At 40.7% G+C, this 19,958-nt stretch overlaps 3 protein-coding genes across 3 annotated transcripts; all 3 read right to left on the bottom strand.

The window, feature by feature from the left end:
• Positions 1-444: 444 nt before the first annotated feature.
• foxc1a (forkhead box C1a) lies at positions 445-2,586 on the bottom strand. The gene has a single exon (XM_026312661.1). The coding sequence runs from the start codon at positions 2,339-2,341 to the stop codon at positions 923-925; it is 1,419 nt and encodes a 472-aa protein (XP_026168446.1). The 5' UTR covers positions 2,342-2,586; the 3' UTR covers positions 445-922.
• A 4,815-nt stretch (positions 2,587-7,401) lies between these two features.
• On the bottom strand, positions 7,402-9,866 carry foxf2a (forkhead box F2a). Its single transcript, XM_026314192.1, has 2 exons — positions 8,909-9,866; positions 7,402-7,568 (listed from the first exon to the last, which is right to left on the bottom strand). The coding sequence occupies exons 1-2, from the start codon at positions 9,855-9,857 to the stop codon at positions 7,402-7,404; spliced, it is 1,116 nt and encodes a 371-aa protein (XP_026169977.1). The 5' UTR covers positions 9,858-9,866.
• A 1,559-nt stretch (positions 9,867-11,425) lies between these two features.
• foxq1a (forkhead box Q1a) lies at positions 11,426-12,691 on the bottom strand. The gene has a single exon (XM_026313862.1). The coding sequence runs from the start codon at positions 12,605-12,607 to the stop codon at positions 11,774-11,776; it is 834 nt and encodes a 277-aa protein (XP_026169647.1). The 5' UTR covers positions 12,608-12,691; the 3' UTR covers positions 11,426-11,773.
• Positions 12,692-19,958: the final 7,267 nt, after the last annotated feature.

Genomic DNA, 19,958 nt, shown 5'->3' with positions numbered 1-19,958 from the left:
CTATAAACTTTATATGAAATATGAATACGAGTATAGAAAGCCATGAAAAACACACCCCTTGCATGCATTATCTCGGACGTGCGAACGCCCATGGATACTGTTTGATTTTTGCCTCTGGTTTTCATGTCTCCTAAAAAAAAATCAGTATGTCGAAGAGAGGTTAAAAAAAAATCTGTCAAGATGTTTTTATCAAATGTAAAGATGAAGGGCTGTATTGCTTCAGCACATTACAGGCCAAACATCCTTTATTGTTAAAATGTATTTGACTGTATTTTTGATTAACTCACACCATTTAAAAAAAAAAATTTAAATCTCACATCAGGGCCAGGTCACATGAACAACGAGGCCTATTTACCTTCCACATAAAACTAACACGGATCAGACTGAGTGTAAAATATCACTATCCTGTATTCAAGTCTGTAAGAAACGAGGCGTAACTTTAACTCACATAAAATGGCAATTTATTAAACAAACAAACAAATCCTTCAAAATACTTTTTCTTTAACAAATGAAGAATCTTTGAAATAGTATGGAGATATACACGTTCCTTTTTAACTTTTATACTGAAACACTTTTTTTTTTTTTGGACAATTAAGGCAGTTCAATTTAGAAACACTTTTCTTTTGGTGTTTGGTCCATAATATCCGGCTACAGTTTAAAAAATAAATTAATATATGCAATTTACACGTCCATGAAAACTGACATATCTTTAACATATATCACAATAAAGCCATAAAAGCAAAGAGAGACTTACGTGTTATTTGCAGTAACACTGTTCTTTAGAAAAACCAAGATCAAGTCTTTTCTGTATTTTTCTGTCTCATATTAGTCCATTGGTTTGGGGCACGCAGGGGACAACGCAGATTGTTTTTTACTGAAATAGTTCAGACACTGGGAGGAAACGTTTGAGGCTGTTTTTCGGTCAGAACTTGCTACAGTCATATACGAAAGCTCCCGAAGTGCGATAGATGGATTGGCTCGGTGGGAATGACATCTGACAGCTGTTATTCCCATTCACCGTCGAGTTATTCAAACCGATTCTTTGGGATTCAAACATCTCTCGGACTGAGTGGAAGTTCTGCTGCTGTGCTGGGTAACCTGCGCCCAGATGGCCCAGGTCTCCGGCCTGGTTGAGGTACCATGAGGTGAGCCTCCCTTGGTGGGGATGGTGACCTTCCTGCCCAGAGTTTAGATTACCATGCGCCAGGGAGGATGAGGTGGTTGTGACTGAGTAATCTGGCAACGTTTCATCCACCGTGGTGCTCGGAGCCAAGTGGCTAGATCTGTCCCCGGCGTACAAGCTCATGGCTTGCATGTTACAATGATAGGTTGCGTTGGAGGTAGTGGAGATGGAGTTTTGGTTACAGGGTGAACTATAGACAGATGTCTGATTTGGAGAATAGTTTAGGGACAAAGACGGTGTTATACCTGTCCTGGTGGAGGCGATGAGGCTGGAAGTGAGTTCTGTGGCCCCTTGCGGAGACCCCCGCAGGGAGGTCATGATGTTGTCTACGCTGAAGCCTTGCGTCGAGGCCTGGCCGTGGTGCTGGTGGTGCTCAGAGCTATCCATCCCGATGGACCTGTTGGAAGGGATGCTGTGAGGGCTCCCACTGGACATACTGCTACTGTCCGGGCTCTCGATTTTGGGCACGGTGCTCAAAGAGGGCGAGTCGGCCTGGGGTGGGGTGACTGTGCCGTTCTCAGTCTTAATATCCTGGATCCTCACAGGCTGGGAGCCCTGCACCGGTTGCTCCTGCTCCCGGCCTTGCTGCCTCTGCGGCACCTCCTTCTGCAGACGCTCCTCTTTCTCTTTCAGCGCGTCCTTCTTTTTGAACCGCCGTCTCCTTCTCAAGAAGCTCCCGTTTTCAAACATATTATAAGAGTCCGGGTCCAGGGTCCAGTAGCTGCCTTTACCGGGTTTTTTGTCATCACGGGGCACTTTGACAAAACACTCATTCAGAGACAGATTGTGTCTGATGCTGTTCTGCCAGCCCTGCTTGTTGTCTCGGTAAAATGGAAACTTTTCCATGATAAACTGGTAAATCCCATTCAGGGTCACTTTCTTGTCAGGTGAGTTTTGGATAGCCATAGTGATGAGCGCAATGTAGCTGTATGGGGGTTTGACCATATCCTTGGGCTGGGGTTGGGGTGTGTATGGTCCATACGCCCGGGCCATGCTGGCAGGGTACTGGTCATGAGCCGCATGAGAGTACATGTTCATAGGTGCTGGCATTCCCGTGTATCCCCCGCCGGCAGCGGCCCGGTAGTAGCTCGGGTCGCTGCCGATGTACGGCACGACGCCCAGTGAGTTGGGGCTGGAGACGGAGTAGCGAGCCTGCATGTCTTCACTTTGATCCGGCGAAAATAAAGCTCCAAAATACGCAGACGGAGAGCTCCACTTCTCCCTCCTCTAAAGACTGGGGAGCTCAAATCACAGTTCCCCCACAACACACTTTAAAAGAAAAAGAGAGAAAAGTCTCAACAACAGTGCAGCGCGCTGGGTCTCAGCAGTGTTTAAGCCGTCCCCATCTCTGTGTCTCTATGAAACCAGCACCGAAAAACTTCTGAACTTTGGACATCCGTCACCACACAGGACTTTTGCGCAGTTAAATTTTTTCCTCCTTTTTGCTGCTAGTGAAGCTCCGCCCCCAAACAGCGTACCGGTCGTCCAATGGGAAGCCAGGCCGTGCGGAGAGAGTAGAAAGCTCATGGTCACACTCGGGGCTTTTGGAAAAACGCGAGGAGGTGTCTTTAACTCCCCAGCCAAGACTTCAGACGTGACAGAGCAGCTCGCATGTACACAGATTATGGAGTCCCAGCTCACAGCAAACGACATCCACTATCAGACATGTAGATGTCTCGAGAAAACAGAAACAAATGACAAACACTTAAAATTTACATCTTAATGAACTAAATTGGTTTAAATAACATTGAATTTAGTCAGGTATTTTGCTCAAAAATAACATTTTCATTTAGGAAATGCAGATCTTTTATCTGATACACCCTATGGCAGCTGTTGCTCTTAATAGGAAGGCAATTAACTTCACTTTATCTATTTCCACTTTTATTTCCCTCTTTTTAAATAAGAAAACACATGTAGAAAAATAAACCAAACGGCGTCGTTTAGATTCAGTTTGAATGTTTTTAAAAGTGTATTTTCTAAGTTAAAATATTCATCACCAGCTGCATATGATTGTGACATCAAAGCAGTTGGCAGTAGGTGGTTAAGTGCGATCTCATTTACTTGCAACTGGAATTAAAGACAGTTTGGGCTGAGAGTGGCCAGAGGTGTGAACTTTTATTCAAGTAAAGGGAACCAAATGGGACGGTCGTGACAGCTTACATGTGAAGTTTTTCATCAAAATGTCTGAATAACTGTTGTGCTGTGGTGTTTGAGGCCTGTGGAGAATATATTGTCCCTGTAATCGAATAAACAAACCCTGACTGCGTCAGCGCAGTTACGCACAGCAATATTTTTTTTTTTAATTTTCTTCACACAAACGCAACCCCATCAATCTTTTAATTAACGGAGGTGGTAAGCATGGTATTTAATTGTAAGGCTGGGATTTGGTCAGTAAATCAGAAACATTAAACATAAAAAAGAAAAGAAAACAAAGGTTTGGCCCAAAGATAGTAGAAAGTTCAGTAAGCCGACCCTGAAGGCCTGTTATCAGAGGCGACAGTGAATGAAAGTCTTAATGGTCGTTGTGAAGCAAAGTTACTGCCTCAGTATCGCTGTAATCCTCTGCAGGTCGTCTTAATTAAATGTGCGTGGAGTGGCCTGGTGCTGCGCCGGTTTCTCCTTACATGGACCCGGGCATGAACTTTTTCCATCGCCCTGGGCTGTTTACATAGTTCACGACGGGGCCTTTTACTGAAAACTACGGCCTGCCCACCCAGTCCATCTAAACTCGTAAGTATTCAAAGTATCCACGACGGAAGCGCAGTGAAAAAACACAAATAAGCGTAAAGTAATATTAATAATAATAAAACAAAACGAGCTAAATATTTCATTAGATTTTTTAAAATATAAATCTAATGACAATATAATGTGGACATCATTATTAATATGAGACAAAATTCCAGTTATGATTTCGCGGTGATGTATATAGGTCTACACTTTTTAATATTAGCAGCGCTACAATTTAATAATATTTAATTTTTATTTCTTTATTTATTTGGGGAGTTTGTGACTGTGGACCAACTCGCAGCATTTTGCCATTTTATTATGAAATGTTCCTTTTATAGATCCCGTAATAAAATAGACATCATTACAAATGATCAAACAATATAATTATGCATTATCTTAATATAATTGTATTAACATATGGGTAGTCTTTAATTATGTTATGTTAGTTAAAAAAATCAGTAATCATGATACCTTATCATACATTATATTCACATGGTTAGCTCCAAATTCTGCTGTTACCACAAAAAACTTTAGTACGATTCAAACTGCAGCTCACAGTGATGCTGCTGTTTGAACACACTGGGGGGTTTACTATAGACCTGTTATAATTATGGATTTGCCTCCCTCTGGCGCTTAGAAGGAAAGGGTTGTTCTAGGAATGATATTTTATGCAGAACATTTATGGAACGCTGCTGCCACCTCATGGTCTACTTCAGCGACTGTTTGTCAGAAAAGATCATTAGTTATGACTGACAGGGAAGGGCCATCAGTTAAGGGAAATCTATAGCCTCATATATTCAGATGCACTGCTCAGTTTCATATATGAATAGTGGGTGCATGTATGTATGAAACGTACTGATAATTTACTGTTTTAGTTCACAGTCAACATTTGTAATTTCCCTGAAACTCTGGTAAATAAGTAAGTTGCTATGTGTATATTTAATACATGCTTAATTAGTGTTTTATTGGTCATCAGTAACACAAAACACTATGATGTGCTTCTAGCAGATGTCCTTTGGGCAAATTTCCATATTCAATCAAAAAAAAATGTAATCTTTCCCTGAATTAATGGTCATGACAATGTTTGATACATCCTCTACTACTACTGCTACTTTGAAGACACGTGTTTTAATTATTTTAGTAAGCCCCATGAAAAATAATTAGGAAAAAAAATCTGTGTACAAAACTTCTATTTGATTAAACTTTTCTTGTGACATTAGAGACTGAAATCCATAATTAAAATGTGGGACCTTTGGAACAGGAGGATGCAGCTCTGACCAGCAGATTCAGTAGGTCCCAAATTGGACCCAGACTATCATTCCTTTCAGTAAAACTTTTAAACTGTTGATTTGTGCTCAACATGGCAGGTGTTTTCCATTTCTCGTACATATGGGGCTGCTGACCAGGAACAGCGAAGATAATGCCAATCAGGTTAGAATATTTTACCTCAAGTGAATCTTTTTTGACTAGTCCTTCAATATAGCAGTAATCTCATTTGGCAATGTCACCCTTTCTATTTCTACATCAGCATCTGGGAGGGGTATTAATGTTTGTCCCTTAAAGGTTGTAGGATGTCTGGGAACTGGTTTATGGAGTGAGACATAACTTCCCAAGGCCTGGTCATCCCCCTTCATCTTTTGTGATGAGTCACGGGGGTTTCTGCTGAAGCTTATTCCAGCTCTCTTTGGGCGAAAGGAAGGGGTACACCCTGGACCAGTCGCTTCCTCAAATGATGCTTATTTATGCTATGTATTTGCTGATTATTTTTCTTCTTTCATAATTTCCAGTTGGTGACATAGGTCTCATTCAAAAGTGATCATTTGATGGAAACCATATCTGGACCTTCTAACAGTAAAGCTTCAGCTCAGAACATCTGGTGAAGAACTCTCTCTCATTGTCCGTTGGCAGCACCTAACTTCTACTGAGCTGCATCTGGTGTTCAGCCTCCTTGACATTATCCTGTAAAATACCTTGATGAACCTGTGATGGACTCGTGACCTGTCCAGGGTGTACCCCTGCCTTTTGCCCAAAAAGATCTGTGATAAGCTCCATATGGATGGATGTATGCCTTGATAAACTCTGAAATTTGATCTCCTTGATGATGGCAAGTTGTCCAGGCCCAGAAGCAGCAATGCAGCCCCGTGTCTTGATGCTTCGTCCCCCAAATCCTGATACTTCCTCCACAGGGATGATGTTTTTATGTTGACAGGTAGGGCACTATTTTACACCAAACACGTGCTCTGTCTTCTTCCTAAAAAATTCCATTTTGGCTCATCTCTGTGGTGTCCTACACTGAACACCATGCACCCATGATTTACGCATCAACAGAAATGCTAACCAGTTCAAATTATTCCTTTAAATCCTGGTCTTCTACTTTTTTTTTTACCACACTGAGTCACCTTCCAGCTGTGGACTAATGACCATCTATGGATCATGGGTAAGAATACAGTGATCTGTGTGTCATTAATTAAAGAGACTGTCAACTTATGACTTCTCAGACATGGACCCAAACTACACTACTATGTGTCCATGTACTATGTGTGTCACACTGCACCTGCACTGGCATGTAAAAGCTTGTCATTACAAAACCAGAGAGGATGAAAATTTTGAGTTGTTAAACTTTCAATCACCATGAGGTGGCAGCATAGACACATGGAAAATGAAGAAGAATTATAAGTTTTATTCAGAACTTCTCACTTCATTACTGTAGGCCATATTAAAAAGGCTCTTTGTCTTATTTTACTTTAGGAGGCTATTACTAGTTTTAAAAAACAGTCATGAGACAGAAATGATGATTTCTGAAGTATGAGCAACATCAGAGAAAGATTACTTTCATGTTGCTGTGTAACGTAATATATCTGATTAGAGTTAAACTACACATTATTAAAACACTTTATTTTGAAAATAATGCATCTTTATTAATGACAGAACTGAAGAAAAACAAGCTGAATTGCCTGATTAATATTCTGAATTTTATACTATAGTGTTTAATGCTGCTAAGAAGTCAATCAATGAAACCTAATATCACCCACAAATTGCACTGTTTAGAATGCTTAATAATAATAATAATAATAATAATAATGCTATTTTTAAAGAAAAACAACACAAAAGAAAGAAGAACAGCAATGCAGATATAAAAAGAACTTTATGTATATTTTTTTTCATAAGAAATGTTTCATCATGACATTACACTTTCAAAAGTGAAAATAAATTTCTTTTATGACTTGCGGTAGGAAATCTGTAACAACTGCATGAATAAAGATTATTGTGTTTTTTTTAGGCCTTTTTCAAGAAAACATAGCTATTGCTTATTTATATGTGTGAAGTCGTTCATGTAATGAGAGCAGAGACAAGTCCTCACATCTTTATTTAAAAAGAGCTGTCTTTGTCTGGAGTCTTCAGAAAATAAAATAATGACAAACTTTATGACGCATGAGGACTGAATTTAGATGCTTGCCAGATTTGTCTCTGGAGCCCATTTGACTCCTCTGTCACATGACACATGGCTTTACATCCTGATATACACTCTGGTGATGAAGCTGGTGATAGTAAGATCCTCCGGGGCTGGGATGGAGGGAGGAGATTCCATTTAGGTTCCAGACGAAATCCTTCCTGTCACACATAGGAGCTGAATGGCTGGAATAGCGTGACAGCCCAACTGCAACAAACAGGACACAGGAGGTTAAATAGTCAGACTCTATCTGAATGCCTATTATTTTTATTCTAATAACTTTATCAGTCATAATAATAACAATTATGTTACCCTTTGCAAAGCATACTTAGGTTGTGTCTAATGGAAATTTAACAAGGGATATCAGTTAAAAACCTTTAAGAACAACTTTTGGGTTGCAATGTTTGCAAAAAATGGCTAATGTTTATGATTTGGATTTAGAAATGTGGATTTAGTAATGATGCTTAATATAAACCCATTGAGTTTGCAGTTTTATATGCTAATAGGTTGTGTTAAGGATTTATGGTTATAATGCATTTTGCAAATGTCCTGCAGCCCTTTGTTGAAAGGTAGATCAGTCTAGGTGAAGTAAAAAGCTACAAAGACAAAACATGCATCCAACAAAGGGATTTTTGACAGCTCCAAGTTACTTTCATTAATAGTCTGTTAGAGATCTATTAAACCATATAAATCTTTAAGCCATCCATTTATTTTTAGGTTTTACCAGAAAGTGGTGCCATTTTGTTCAGGACATACATATATTTAAAAAAAAACATGAACAGTAACAGAAAAAATAAAATGAAAATTAAAACTGTATAATCAATAGAACAACAATAAGCACGGTATATTTGACTCAATTTAAAGACCTTAATTACGTGATCTGAAATTAATACAAGTATTATTTTTCAATTGATGAAAAACTATATTTACAACAACACTTCTAATGTCATGTTGCTGTTTTTTCGCAGATTAAATCTTAAAATCGTACTTTTTTCTTCCTCCGTGATTTGCCTATTTTCTGCAGAGGCCTCTAAGACAGCGCGACTGAAAATGCAATGAAATTGCAGGAAAAGTTTAAATGAAAACGTTGGTGGGGCAGGCAACATATGGACACTTCGCCACTGATTTGAGTAAACACTGAAAATGAAAAACAAAATAATATTTTTTTTAGATTATACTGAGCCACAGTGCATTCTGATCAATTAGTGCACGTCAGGAATACTTTTAGGCCTATGTGTTTTACTCATTATGTTCACATAAAGGCTGGGCAGCTGCTTTTACTTCAATCACAAAGGGATTTATAGCTACCTGCGTTTTCTCCGTACATTGTTTATCAAATGCATCATACGCAAATTAAATAGAATGCATTATGAATCACTGTGAATTTCAATGGATGTGTAGTTTTTAATGTGTATTATGTGCCAAAGTCCATACGCAGGGAGCTGCGATTTTTGGCTACATCACTACAGCTTTATGTTAAACATTAACTCTGATTCTTACGGTGAAAATACAGTTTATAGTTTAGGCTTATGAGAGTAAGACTCCACCTGAAATTTCAGAAGAATCTCGTGCGTTATGGTGCAGATAGCCCTGATCCAGAGAGTAGGATGACATCCCTGTGTGGAGAGCAGAGGAAGTGGGGCTGCTTGATGCCAGAGACTGCTGTTTGATATATGAAGGTACACCCGGTGAACTCCAGTGTGAGGCTGCATTTGCATACGGTGAATGACAGTCCAAAGTGCCCAGAGGACTACTGCTGCTGTCCGGGCAATAGTCCGCGTTTGAGGCCACCTGACATGCAGCCATGTACGATGACCCGGAGCTGGATGCCATGTGTGGGACGTGATGCCCCCCTCCAAGTCCCTCGAAGCCACCCGGCATGGTATTCCCCATCAAGTCTATATTATAGCTGTTATGACATGCTAAAGAGCCTGAAGGTGATTGGAAATCAAAACTTTGAGGCAGCATTGATGCACCAAACCCGATACCATTCATCATCCTGTACACTGGCTTCAGAGCTTGGCATTTTCTACGGAACCCCCGAGGTCTGCGGCGAAAGGAGCCCTCCTCGAACATGAATTCACTACCCGGGTCGATGGTCCAGTAGTGCCCCTTGCCAGGTCTGCCAAGACCTTTGGGCAGTTTTATAAAACACTCGTTTAGAGACAGGTTGTGTCTGACGGAGTTTTTCCAGCCCTGATATGATCCCCTGAAAAAAGGGAAGCGAGACTGTAAGAACTGGTAGATTTCGCTCAGAGTAAGCCTTTTGGACGGTGAGCTTTGAATTGCCATCACAATGAGAGCAATGTAAGAGTATGGAGGCTTCTCAGGGCGCCTCAAGCCCGAGTTTCCCTTTTTCCCTTTAGTCGATGCAGCGTGCGCGCTCTCCATCAATGGCTGTGCGCTCAGCAGAGGTGCATTCAGAGTACCGAGCGCCGGACTGGAGCGCAGGGGATTAGACTGATCCAAATGTTGCTGTGAGCTCTCGGTCGTCATGGTTGCGCCTCTTTTGGATGCGTTCTGTGGGGGTCTACAACACTTGGACAGCTAATTTGTCTAATATTTCTAACACAGTTAAAGGTACCCTAATTCGATAATTAAAGAGTTCTGCTCTGCGCGTTTATAACCGTGAAAAACAGCCGCTGTTCCTCCTTCCTCTCTCTGTCCATTGCTGGCAATAATCCCATAAGAGAGGGGGGGAAAGCTCTTCGACTTTGCTTGTGCATATCCTCCCTGCCAAACACAACTCGACCACCTATCAATTCCTAAATCTCTCTCTGCTCCTCTATAACCCCCAAATCCCTCCAAGAAATCGCCAGGAACTACTCCCTCCCCTCTGGCCAGGAGCCAGACTAGAAGCCGGACACGGCACGGTGGAGTAAGACAAATCTCCTCCTACGACGCACTTTCCAAAATACGTCTGTCCACATGTGTCAGCCCAATATCTGTCAGGATAACCTGACAAGATATGACGGACAAAGCAACACACTTTGGCTCCTTTGGCTCACAGTTGCCAAAAAAAAGTATGTTTGGGATCTGTTGAAGGTTAGGGCTGTGTGACATGAGAGGAAGAATGCTTTTTCCATCGGAGCGTGCCAACATACCACACACAGCGCTATAGTGTCAGTTTACCTCTTGGAGCTTGGATTACATCCCAGCCCGAAAAATGAATCGATTGTAAAATCTAAATGAAATCTGAAATCTTTCATTGATTGACGATCGATTGAAATATACAAACATCGTTTCATAAACGATCATCTGACGTATTATGTCTCTAGTGCAGGATGAGCATTTAGTAGAACCGGCAAAATTAAGACGCAATTTACCCAGAATACCACGCTGAGTCCCGGATGCGGATTTGCTTTAAAGGAAGTTTCTTTTTAGCCTCAGAAGAAAAAGACGTACTAGGAATTTATTTCTTATTATTGTGCATTCGACTTCAGGTCGCTCAGGATGCCCCGTGTTTAAACCCTTTCCTGCGCATGTGTGGTGACTGACGCGCCAGCTATTTGTAGAGCCAGACAGAAAACATAAATATTGGATGCCACTATCCGGCAGCAGCGAGTTTCATGAACACTGAAAAGTAAATAACTTACTTATAAGGCATGTTCTTTTGACATCATTAACAATGCAGGACAAATACCACATTTATTGCTTTATTAGAATTACTATGATCATTAGAATGATCTGACAACTATTTGACCTGCAGTCTGGGTCTGCGATTTTTTTTTTCTAGTATAGAAAATGGAGAAGATTATCTTCTTCATCATGAACTAAGGAGAAATCTCTTTACCATTTACAAAATCTGGAAGGCTAGTAAGCTTGATCTTGAGGTCTAATGTGTAGAGGGGTCCTCTTCCAACCTCTCCCACCACCAGAGCTCTTAGGATTTTGCGAGGTGGAGTCACATGAGCTCACGCCCAAAACATTGTTGTGCTGGCAGCCAACAGGTGTTAATGCCTCAAACAGTGTTCAGTCCTAACTGGGCTCCTCCGTAAACGTTATTAGTCTTTTGTGTGAGTGTTAAATTGTGTTGCTCCAATCAAAGGCACAGATCAGCATGAGTTAGATTTTATTGCATTTGAAAGAAACAGTCAAAGTGCGTATTTTAAGACGTTTGTGGAACAAACAAGATTTAAAGGTCAGTTCAGTAACATTTACAAGAAATTATTGTGTAGGCAAGGCAATAAAATAATAATAAAGCCGATAATGCTTTAAAAGGAAATAACCAGAAATACAAAATAATAGTGTAACACCATGCCACCACAATGTCAAATCCAATGCAGTCCCCAAAACAGATTTTAAAAATACATATTTCTTGGTTGTTTGGTCTGTTCCATCTTCTGTGTCCATCATCAGTGCATTTTGATGATTTTTAATCATCAAATTAAAAAAAAAAAAAAAGAGTGTGTTTATTTCTGATATTGCAAGATTGTCTGTGGAAACAGCCCATAGGCGTTTGGCACACGCGCAGCAGCACAGGAGTCCAGACAGGGCGCCTTAACGTATGGAAATGAAGCAGGTGCATTTGAATAAGGAGTCATTGCTTCAGTGAAGCGTGGCCAGGTGAAGGCGGGGGGGAGAGGTAAATGTTCCTTGTTGGAGTTTCTCTTGAACGGCGTGCTGAGGATGCTGTCTATAGCAAACGAACTAGTGAATTTGGCACAGGAGTCGGTCTTGGTGGCTGTTGCAGACTGCGACGCGCTCTGGGGCTGCTCTGAGTGCTCAGCCACCTCTTGCTCCCTGCTGAACTTTTTGTTGATGCGCTTTCTTCTGCGCCGGAACACACCGTCAGCAAACGTGTATTCGCTGTGAGGATTGAGCATCCAGTAATTGTCCTTTCCCCAAGGTCTGGACGGGTCCCGGAGCACTTTGAGAAAGCAGTCATTTAGAGACAAGTTGTGTCGCACCGAGTTCCTCCAGCCGGTGTAGCTGCCCCTGAAGAATGGAAACTTTTTCATCAGATAGTCGTTTATTTCCGCCAAAGTCAGACGTCCAGACGGCGAGTCCCGGATAGCCATGGCAATGAGAGCGATGTATGAGAAAGGAGGTTTTGGTCTCCGTGTGTACGGCTTTGACTTGCCGCTGCCGCACGGAGTAACAGGTGAAGGGCTGTGCGCCACGCAGTCCCCATCCGAGCCCAGCTCCTCCTCAGCAGACAGAGGAGAAGAACTCCCCTCCGCATCACTGGACATCTCGAAATGTTTCATGTCATAGTGGCTCCCGCACAATACTTCCAGCTTCATGCTTTTTGATTCTCTACGTTGATGTTGTAGAGAATCTGTCCAATAAGCTCTCCGCGTAAAGTCCGCAACTCGTGTTACTTTGAATGTGATTCAGTGTTTTCCTTCTTTGCAATCATACCTGCGAGAGCACTGACACCTACACTGCGTGCGAGCAGCAGTTTATAGACGACTACCTCAAGGCCCAACCCATCAAGGCGGGGCTAGATGATTTCAAAAAGCTCTAGAGCATCACAAAACATCTTCACGTTGTGTGCATGTTAGTCTATAATGAAGCCAGGGATGGGATCATAACAAAAGTTTCATCGTGGACTTAGATTAAGGTCCTGAGCAATTTGTCAAATACCATATTCACCAAAAGCACCATTCAGCGCAGCTTCATGACATTCTCACCTGTGAAATTTGATCGGGCAAACACCTTGGAACTATTTCACCTGAGACAACCAGGTGGCGCATGTTTCCTTTGTATTTCTAAGGTGCGGTGCCTGCAGGTAGTTCTGTATCATTTGTCACTTTGAGGCAGCGCAGTAATCACAAAGCATCCGTTTGTACACGGATTGAAATGCTTTATACTCTCACTGTAGTATAAAAAATACTGCTCTACACTACTTTACACTTGAGTATTGAAACTCCAGTATGTGAGAAGATATGCTCCATGTGGCACAAGGATAGAGACGCTCCATGCGCTCAAGATCACTCACAACTAAACACTCTGCTTAGGTGTGAACTTGAGATGTTCATGCCAACTTATCAGCCCACGTAGAAACCATTGTTATTGTGTTTCTCTCTCTTAAAACAAATAGTGGCCCTGATCCTTCCTGTTGCTTAGTGCCAGGATAGTTGATCCACCTAACAAATAACTTATTTTGATTTATTTCCTCTCTCAATGAGCTGTCTATAGACTTCTGAACAGGGGATGTTATTTGTGATGTGCTTCCAGCAGTGCAATGATGAAAACGAGGCCAACGGGTGAACAGATTCCTTGGAGATATTTCTAAACTCCATATTATTCCTTTAATTGCTAAATGTCAGTGGTTCTTTGTCGTTCTATAGGCCGGATCTCCTCACACCCATTCCTTCAAGTTTACATCACTGTCACGTTGAACTCAACAACCCATCTTTGTGTAATTGGTAGTCTTAGGTCCTGTAAATGATCAAACACCACCTGGAAAACAATGTTAACATTACAGTATGCCCACTGATATGTTGTCTCTGCGCCAAGTGGTTTAAGTTTTCTTTATGCAAACTGTGCTTTTCAAGCTGTTTTGCACAGGTTACACGTGTCTGTGCCGGTGTGAGTGTTAATAATCTGTTTGTGCTGAGAGTGACAGTCAGTGAAGTCACTGTTTGTTTGAGAGGTGGCAGGTCAACGAATGATACTAGTAAACTAACTACACAGTGACAGCAGCTTCAAATACCACACATTCATTCTCTTCACTGCATGTAGCAGCTTGTGAGGCCATCTTGTGTCTCTGTGTGCTCTTGTATACATCAGCATCTAAGTAATAACAGTTTATCTGCAATAGCCTTGCGTACCGTACCTGTATAATTATACAGCCATCTATTAGCTGGTGGATGGCCTACCAACAAAATATGTTGTCATTAAATAATTTTTTTTTTATAACTGTCTAAAGCAAAGAACATGGAATTTGTTTGTTTAACCTATTCGACTGACAAATATAGACGGCAAAACTGAAAGTTCACATATATTAACTATTACAATAGAATCAAGTTACTCACGCAGAGTTTATATATGTGTCTGCATAGACAGTTTCCTGTCAGTAACATATTACCACTGCTCCTATTGTCTCACCCTTGTTCTCTGACTCACTGTCAACATCAATGCTGTGAGATTTATGAGCACTGTAGATTACAGTATAGTGTGGTGCCTTTCTGCAGACATTAGATCAGATAAGGCCATCGAGTTGTCATTAACTCGGATTTTAAAACACAGAGGTAAACCACAAAAATGGAAAACCAAGAGCGGTAGAAAGAAGATTGGTCTTTGAATAGTAAGTGCACTCACCATGAAAGCTCCGTATTTCTTGACACATTGGAAATGATTTAGAGAATTTGCATGCACATGCCTATTTGGGTACAGTATTCTGTCCCTGTAGATATGACTCAGGCTTTGAGGTATCAGTTGTTGACTTGTTGGGATGCAGAACACTGTGAAAGACAGACTTCAGTGACTAACACCCTGGCTGTTGTTAATACAGTTCAGTGATTTGTTGGCAATTTATGTAAACATTTGAGAATAACAAACTCATGGCAGTACAATAGATTATAGTTACGTAGGTACAGTAGTTGCATGAGAGATCACTTTCAGTTAGGCCTGTGTAGTACATAATACATTGGAGCTCTGCAGTTGCCCAAAATCAGTTCTGTCTCCACTTGATACTCTGTACACTCCAGTTATTAAACAATACTTTGGTACATAACTGAGACAGAGGCACAAGCCCATCATTTCCAATAGGTTCCCTATGTCTTGTTGCTTGCAAAGGAAAATAGTTTTCCGGTCACTTGTTGTACGGCATGAGGAAGAAGAAATACAGGTGTAAAGGCCAAAGCTGTGGCAATTTACTACATAGGGAAAAACCACATGCGTAAAATCTGATGTTTTGAAGATGATTATGCTGCTGAGAGCCTAAAGGTCACCGAGTTGCTTCAGAGTCAGGGCTGTATTCAAAGGTTCAAAATAGAAAAAAGAATTCCTTCATGCTATTTATGACAACCTAGTGTTTATTATCATTGTACAATACATCACAGCTCAAAATATTTCATCAGCCAATAATTATAGTATTCTGACAGGTGTGTTTTGAAACCACGTTACCAGTGTCTCAGCATTTAACTGGAACATTATGGTTTTGCACAAACATGTGTGTGTCCTTAGTCATCATCAAACAGCTTAGAGTGGAGTCTGTTTCTTTATGTATGTTTGGTCCCGCCTTCTGAACACACACACACGCACACACACACACACACACTCACACACACACACAAATGTTCTGTCTCTTCAGCTGTAACTGCCTAATAATTTATGAGCATTTTTGCTTGTGTGAATTTTTGCGAGTTTGGTCGTTTTGTTGACACTTTAAAATGCTTAACTCTAAGTGCGCTGTGAGACACAAATTTAAAGATGACAGTAAACAAAGTTCAAGTTCTTTCATGTTTCCTGACAGGAAAAGTAGCAATGAAAGATGGAATGAAAGCAGGCCCCTGCCTGTTGCTGGTTTGGTAAGTTTCTATTTTGATCTTGTCACTTCAGAGGTAAAACAAATGAGCTGCCAAACAAATGGGAGGGAAAAAAATGTATTGAAGAAGGAATAAAAAAATTCAACCAAGAGAGTTTATCCACAAGTTTGATTGCACTGCACCAACATCAGACACCAGAATTATATTATCAGAGATTCAAAAGAATAAAATATTTTTCTCTGGCTCAACAGTATCATATTTTCTGTCTTTATAAACCTCTCAGGATGTGTAATCAAAACTCTTTCTCACATAATATGCATATATTGTGTTTTAATTCAGCTAAACTTGTATTTTAACATTTTGACATTATCTATAGGTTATGCAAGCAGCTGTTAAATATTTATCATTCAGGTAACAATATTATTAACATGAAACCCATAAAAACTCAATTTTATTTGCTTTTATTGCCCAAATTTTTTGAACATGGGACCACAGTTTTCTAACTAAAAAAGAAACAATTTAAAGCTATAAACAAGCAAGGGCTTGCTCTTTCTTCTTGTGCATGTAACTTAAGTTTACATAGCAATGGGAGAATTCAGTCAAATTCACTCAAATGAAATACAAATGTTCTAAAATGAAGCTAAGGCCCTCCACAACCATAGGGAACAAGGCAAGTTCAGGTATGGATTTACAATATTGAGGTAAATGGGTGGGTCTGAGGCAGCGCCTTCTGTAAACTGAAAGATATTATACATTTATAAATGTGTTTACCCAAATTCAACTTCATTTCTTTGACATTAATCTGCTCCACACCCTGTGTTATTAAAGACATCAGTGGATCTTCTTGCTCATCTGTTTGTTCTGCCTTGTTTGCATGTTACTGGTCAGATGTTGATGCTGCCACGTCAGCAGTGGAACCAGCATGAAGCTAAACCGCTGTTAGTCTGAAGCAGCTGAACAATTAGCCTCTATTTCCCTCTCTGATCATGATGACTTCCACAAAGCTGGTTACATTCAAACTGACACACCAGCCACCCAGAGGAACAAATGTAAAACAGACAATGTAAACATTATGACATTCCTCATTATTGAAAACTAAAGGAACTAAAGGAGTTTTATTTCTTTAATCTCAGACCTCATTATTTCAATGTATGAAATTTAACCTCAACTGCCCATTTGTCTTTAATTAAGTCACACAACTTTATAATGTGTGACCACAGCATGATCACAGATGTTAATGTATTTCTAATGCCTGCATCTCTTGCATGACACACGGAATTTGTTTTTATGTATGTAAAAATATTTTATAACATATGTATAACATGTATGACAGTTTCTTTAACACTGGTGCGATTTTATTTCATGTTGCAAACAAGTTTGTATGCCAGTATGACTACTGTCCAGAAATCTACAGCCTTTATCTTCAAGAACAATAGTTGCATGAGGCCATGCTCTGCTGCCCTGTGCCTAAACATTTAAGGCCACTTTTATAAATCAGCATGTGGGATCTTGATGGGAGTTGTGATGTTATCAGTCTTTTAATCATGCTGTATTTTAAGTCTGCATTTCAGGTTTGGTACTCTGACAACTACAACTTTAGTAATGTTCAATATCATCAATAGTTTGTTGATTCAAAACCTTTTTTTATTTTGATATTTAAAAATCATATTAATGGGCAGAGAATCAAAACTCCTTTGGACAACATCAGTTACTTGCTATTAATTAAATGTACAAACTGATACTTCGCGTGTGTTAACCAGGTGAAAATGATTATTTACAGCAACCTGTTTAAAAAAAATAATAATAAAAAAAAAAAAATCTAAGAGCTGTTCACAGGGCTTAGCCTGCCCCAACCATGCTCAACTTGTTTTGCCTGCCCTGAGGCCTTGAGTCCTCATTTGTGTAGGCAGGAAAAAAAAACTCTGTGATGGGATCCCCTTCAGGTGAAGTATGCTTAGATAATATCTCCGTTACTACGTCTACAGGACATGTTTGGGTTATTTTCAAATGAGAGAAAAGAACACAGGAAAAAAAAAGGCTCACAGTGTAGACAACAAAGGGCCCTGCGTGCAAATGGGAGGAGGAACTCCCTTTAGGTGAGAGCCTGTAAAACGCTGGCTTTGCACGAAACCTACACAGGTTTACCAGCACACACCTTATTTACACCTACACAGATAGAAGTCAATCAGAGGGCAAATGCCATCCTGTCAAGAACATTTAATATACAGGATAATCATAATCTTTATCTGCTTGTTTATATTTAGTGTTTTGGTTCCATATTATGTATTTGTTGCTTTTGTTACTAGGGTTTTCTTCCCTAATATAATTGCCCAGTCGCTGTAAAATACCACAAGGCAAGGTAGCTTTAAAAAATATTTACTCTCATGTAGGCTATTTAACTATAGACCAGTAACCCCTTTTCAGTGTGTGATTGTGCTTGTTTACAACAGCAAGTCTGTGATCACAGCATAAGTTAGTAAACCTTATTCCCCAGTGACAAAACTACATTTTGGATGTAAATGAATATGGCTATTTCGATCTTTTGAGCTTAAAGTGAAATAAAGGCGTTGTGTGTTTTTCGTGTGGTCTCTGGCGTAGTCCATAAACAGATCTCCCAGGTGGTCTAAGTGTATGGATTTGTTTGTATCTGTTTTTTTGTGAGTGGTGGTTTAAGCATGTTAGAGTGCATGTGTGTGTGTTTGAGAGGAAAGAGAAAACCAGCACTCACGTGGAGGGCTGCCAAGCTCTTATGGATGGTGGCGCGCTCAGGAGAGCCAAATGCAATCTGACAGCTGAGTTTAATGATATTTATTTCCAAGACACACGCTTCCAGACCTGTTCTGGATTAATTTTCTTGGCTGGACCAGGGCACAGCACAATGCTTCAAGCCTGCTGTGAGTTTACCCATAATGTCTGTGAATGGGAAATGTTTACAGCATGTTTGATGAGTGTGTGTATTGAGTGCGTGTGTGCGAGTGTGCATTTGATATGCATGCTCCTCTTGCTGTCTCTATAAGAGTGTGGCTGCACATATGCCGACAGCTGTGATGGATTTTTTAAAGGCAGTTTGGATACACACAAACTCTCCTAAAGGTGAATTAGCCTGCTCCTACCTGCCATCCAAGATTAACGATCCCATCTGCAGTCCACACATCTTTGTTCTGTTGGCCCCACCGCAGAGCAAGATCAGATGTTCTGTGTTCTGCTCAATGTTCACACAGTCTTAGACTGTCTCTTTCAGGCACTGCAAGACCAGGCCTTACCTTAGATACTAAAACTGTATGGATGGCACTGTGATTTGTTTGTGACACCATTTTGTTCCAGGTTGAAATATTTCAACAACTAATGAAAGGGTTGCTGGCAATTTGCACAGGCTATCATTGTTCTCAGAGGATGAATCTACGGTGGCCGACAAGGGCAAACGCGCTGCAAAACAGAAACGCTGCAAAAGAGAAACGCTGCAAAACAGAAACGCTGCAAAAGAGAAACGCTGCAAAACAGAAACGCTGCAAAAGAGAAACGCTGCAAAAGAGAAACGCTGCAAAACAGAAACACTGCAAAAGAGAAACGCTGCAAAACAGAAACGCTGCAAAAGAGAAACGCTGCAAAACAGAAACGCTGCAAAAGAGAAACGCTGCAAAAGAGAAACGCTGCAAAAGAGAAACGCTGCAAAAGAGAAACGCTGCAAAACAGAAACACTGCAAAAGAGAAACGCTGCAAAACAGAAACGCTGCAAAAGAGAAACGCTGCAAAACAGAAACGCTGCAAAACAGAAACGCTGCAAAACAGAAACGCTGCAAAAGAGAGAACACAACGGAAGTGCGCCAGGCCGATAGGGGGATCCCGAACTGAGGGGTGCTATGAACAAAGAACTTTTCCAGAGGCGAGAGAGACACATGTAGTGACATAAGTCACGTCTCATTTTGGAGGCTGCGTAATGACGCAGCTTATAGTGTTGAATTGCAAAAGAATTGAATGAGCGACCTCTGATGATTATTCTCATGTGCTAATATGTGCTAACAATGTTCTGTTACATTTGTTTACTTGATCAAAATGTCATACAACATCGGGAGATGTGGCGGGGGGGGGTTGGGAGATTTCTCTTTTGCAGCGTTTCTCTTTTGCAGCGCGTTTGCCCTTGTCGGCCACCGTATAAATC

This window comes from Mastacembelus armatus, chromosome 17, assembly GCF_900324485.2.
Source record: "Mastacembelus armatus chromosome 17, fMasArm1.2, whole genome shotgun sequence".
Lineage (NCBI taxonomy): Eukaryota > Metazoa > Chordata > Actinopteri > Synbranchiformes > Mastacembelidae > Mastacembelus > Mastacembelus armatus.
This window is presented reverse-complemented; position numbering and strand designations above follow the sequence as displayed.

Bases quoted from the DNA above. Each gene is read 5' to 3' on its own strand.
- foxc1a (XM_026312661.1), bottom strand. From the start codon at position 2,341: ATGCAGGCTCGCTACTCCGTCTCCAGCCCCAACTCACTGGGCGTCGTG.
- foxf2a (XM_026314192.1), bottom strand. From the start codon at position 9,857: ATGACGACCGAGAGCTCACAGCAACATTTGGATCAGTCTAATCCCCTG. The intron at 7,569-8,908 runs GTGGAGTCTTAC...TGTTTGTTGCAG, and splicing joins AGATTCTTCTGAAATTTCAG to TTGGGCTGTCACGCTATTCC.
- foxq1a (XM_026313862.1), bottom strand. From the start codon at position 12,607: ATGAAGCTGGAAGTATTGTGCGGGAGCCACTATGACATGAAACATTTC.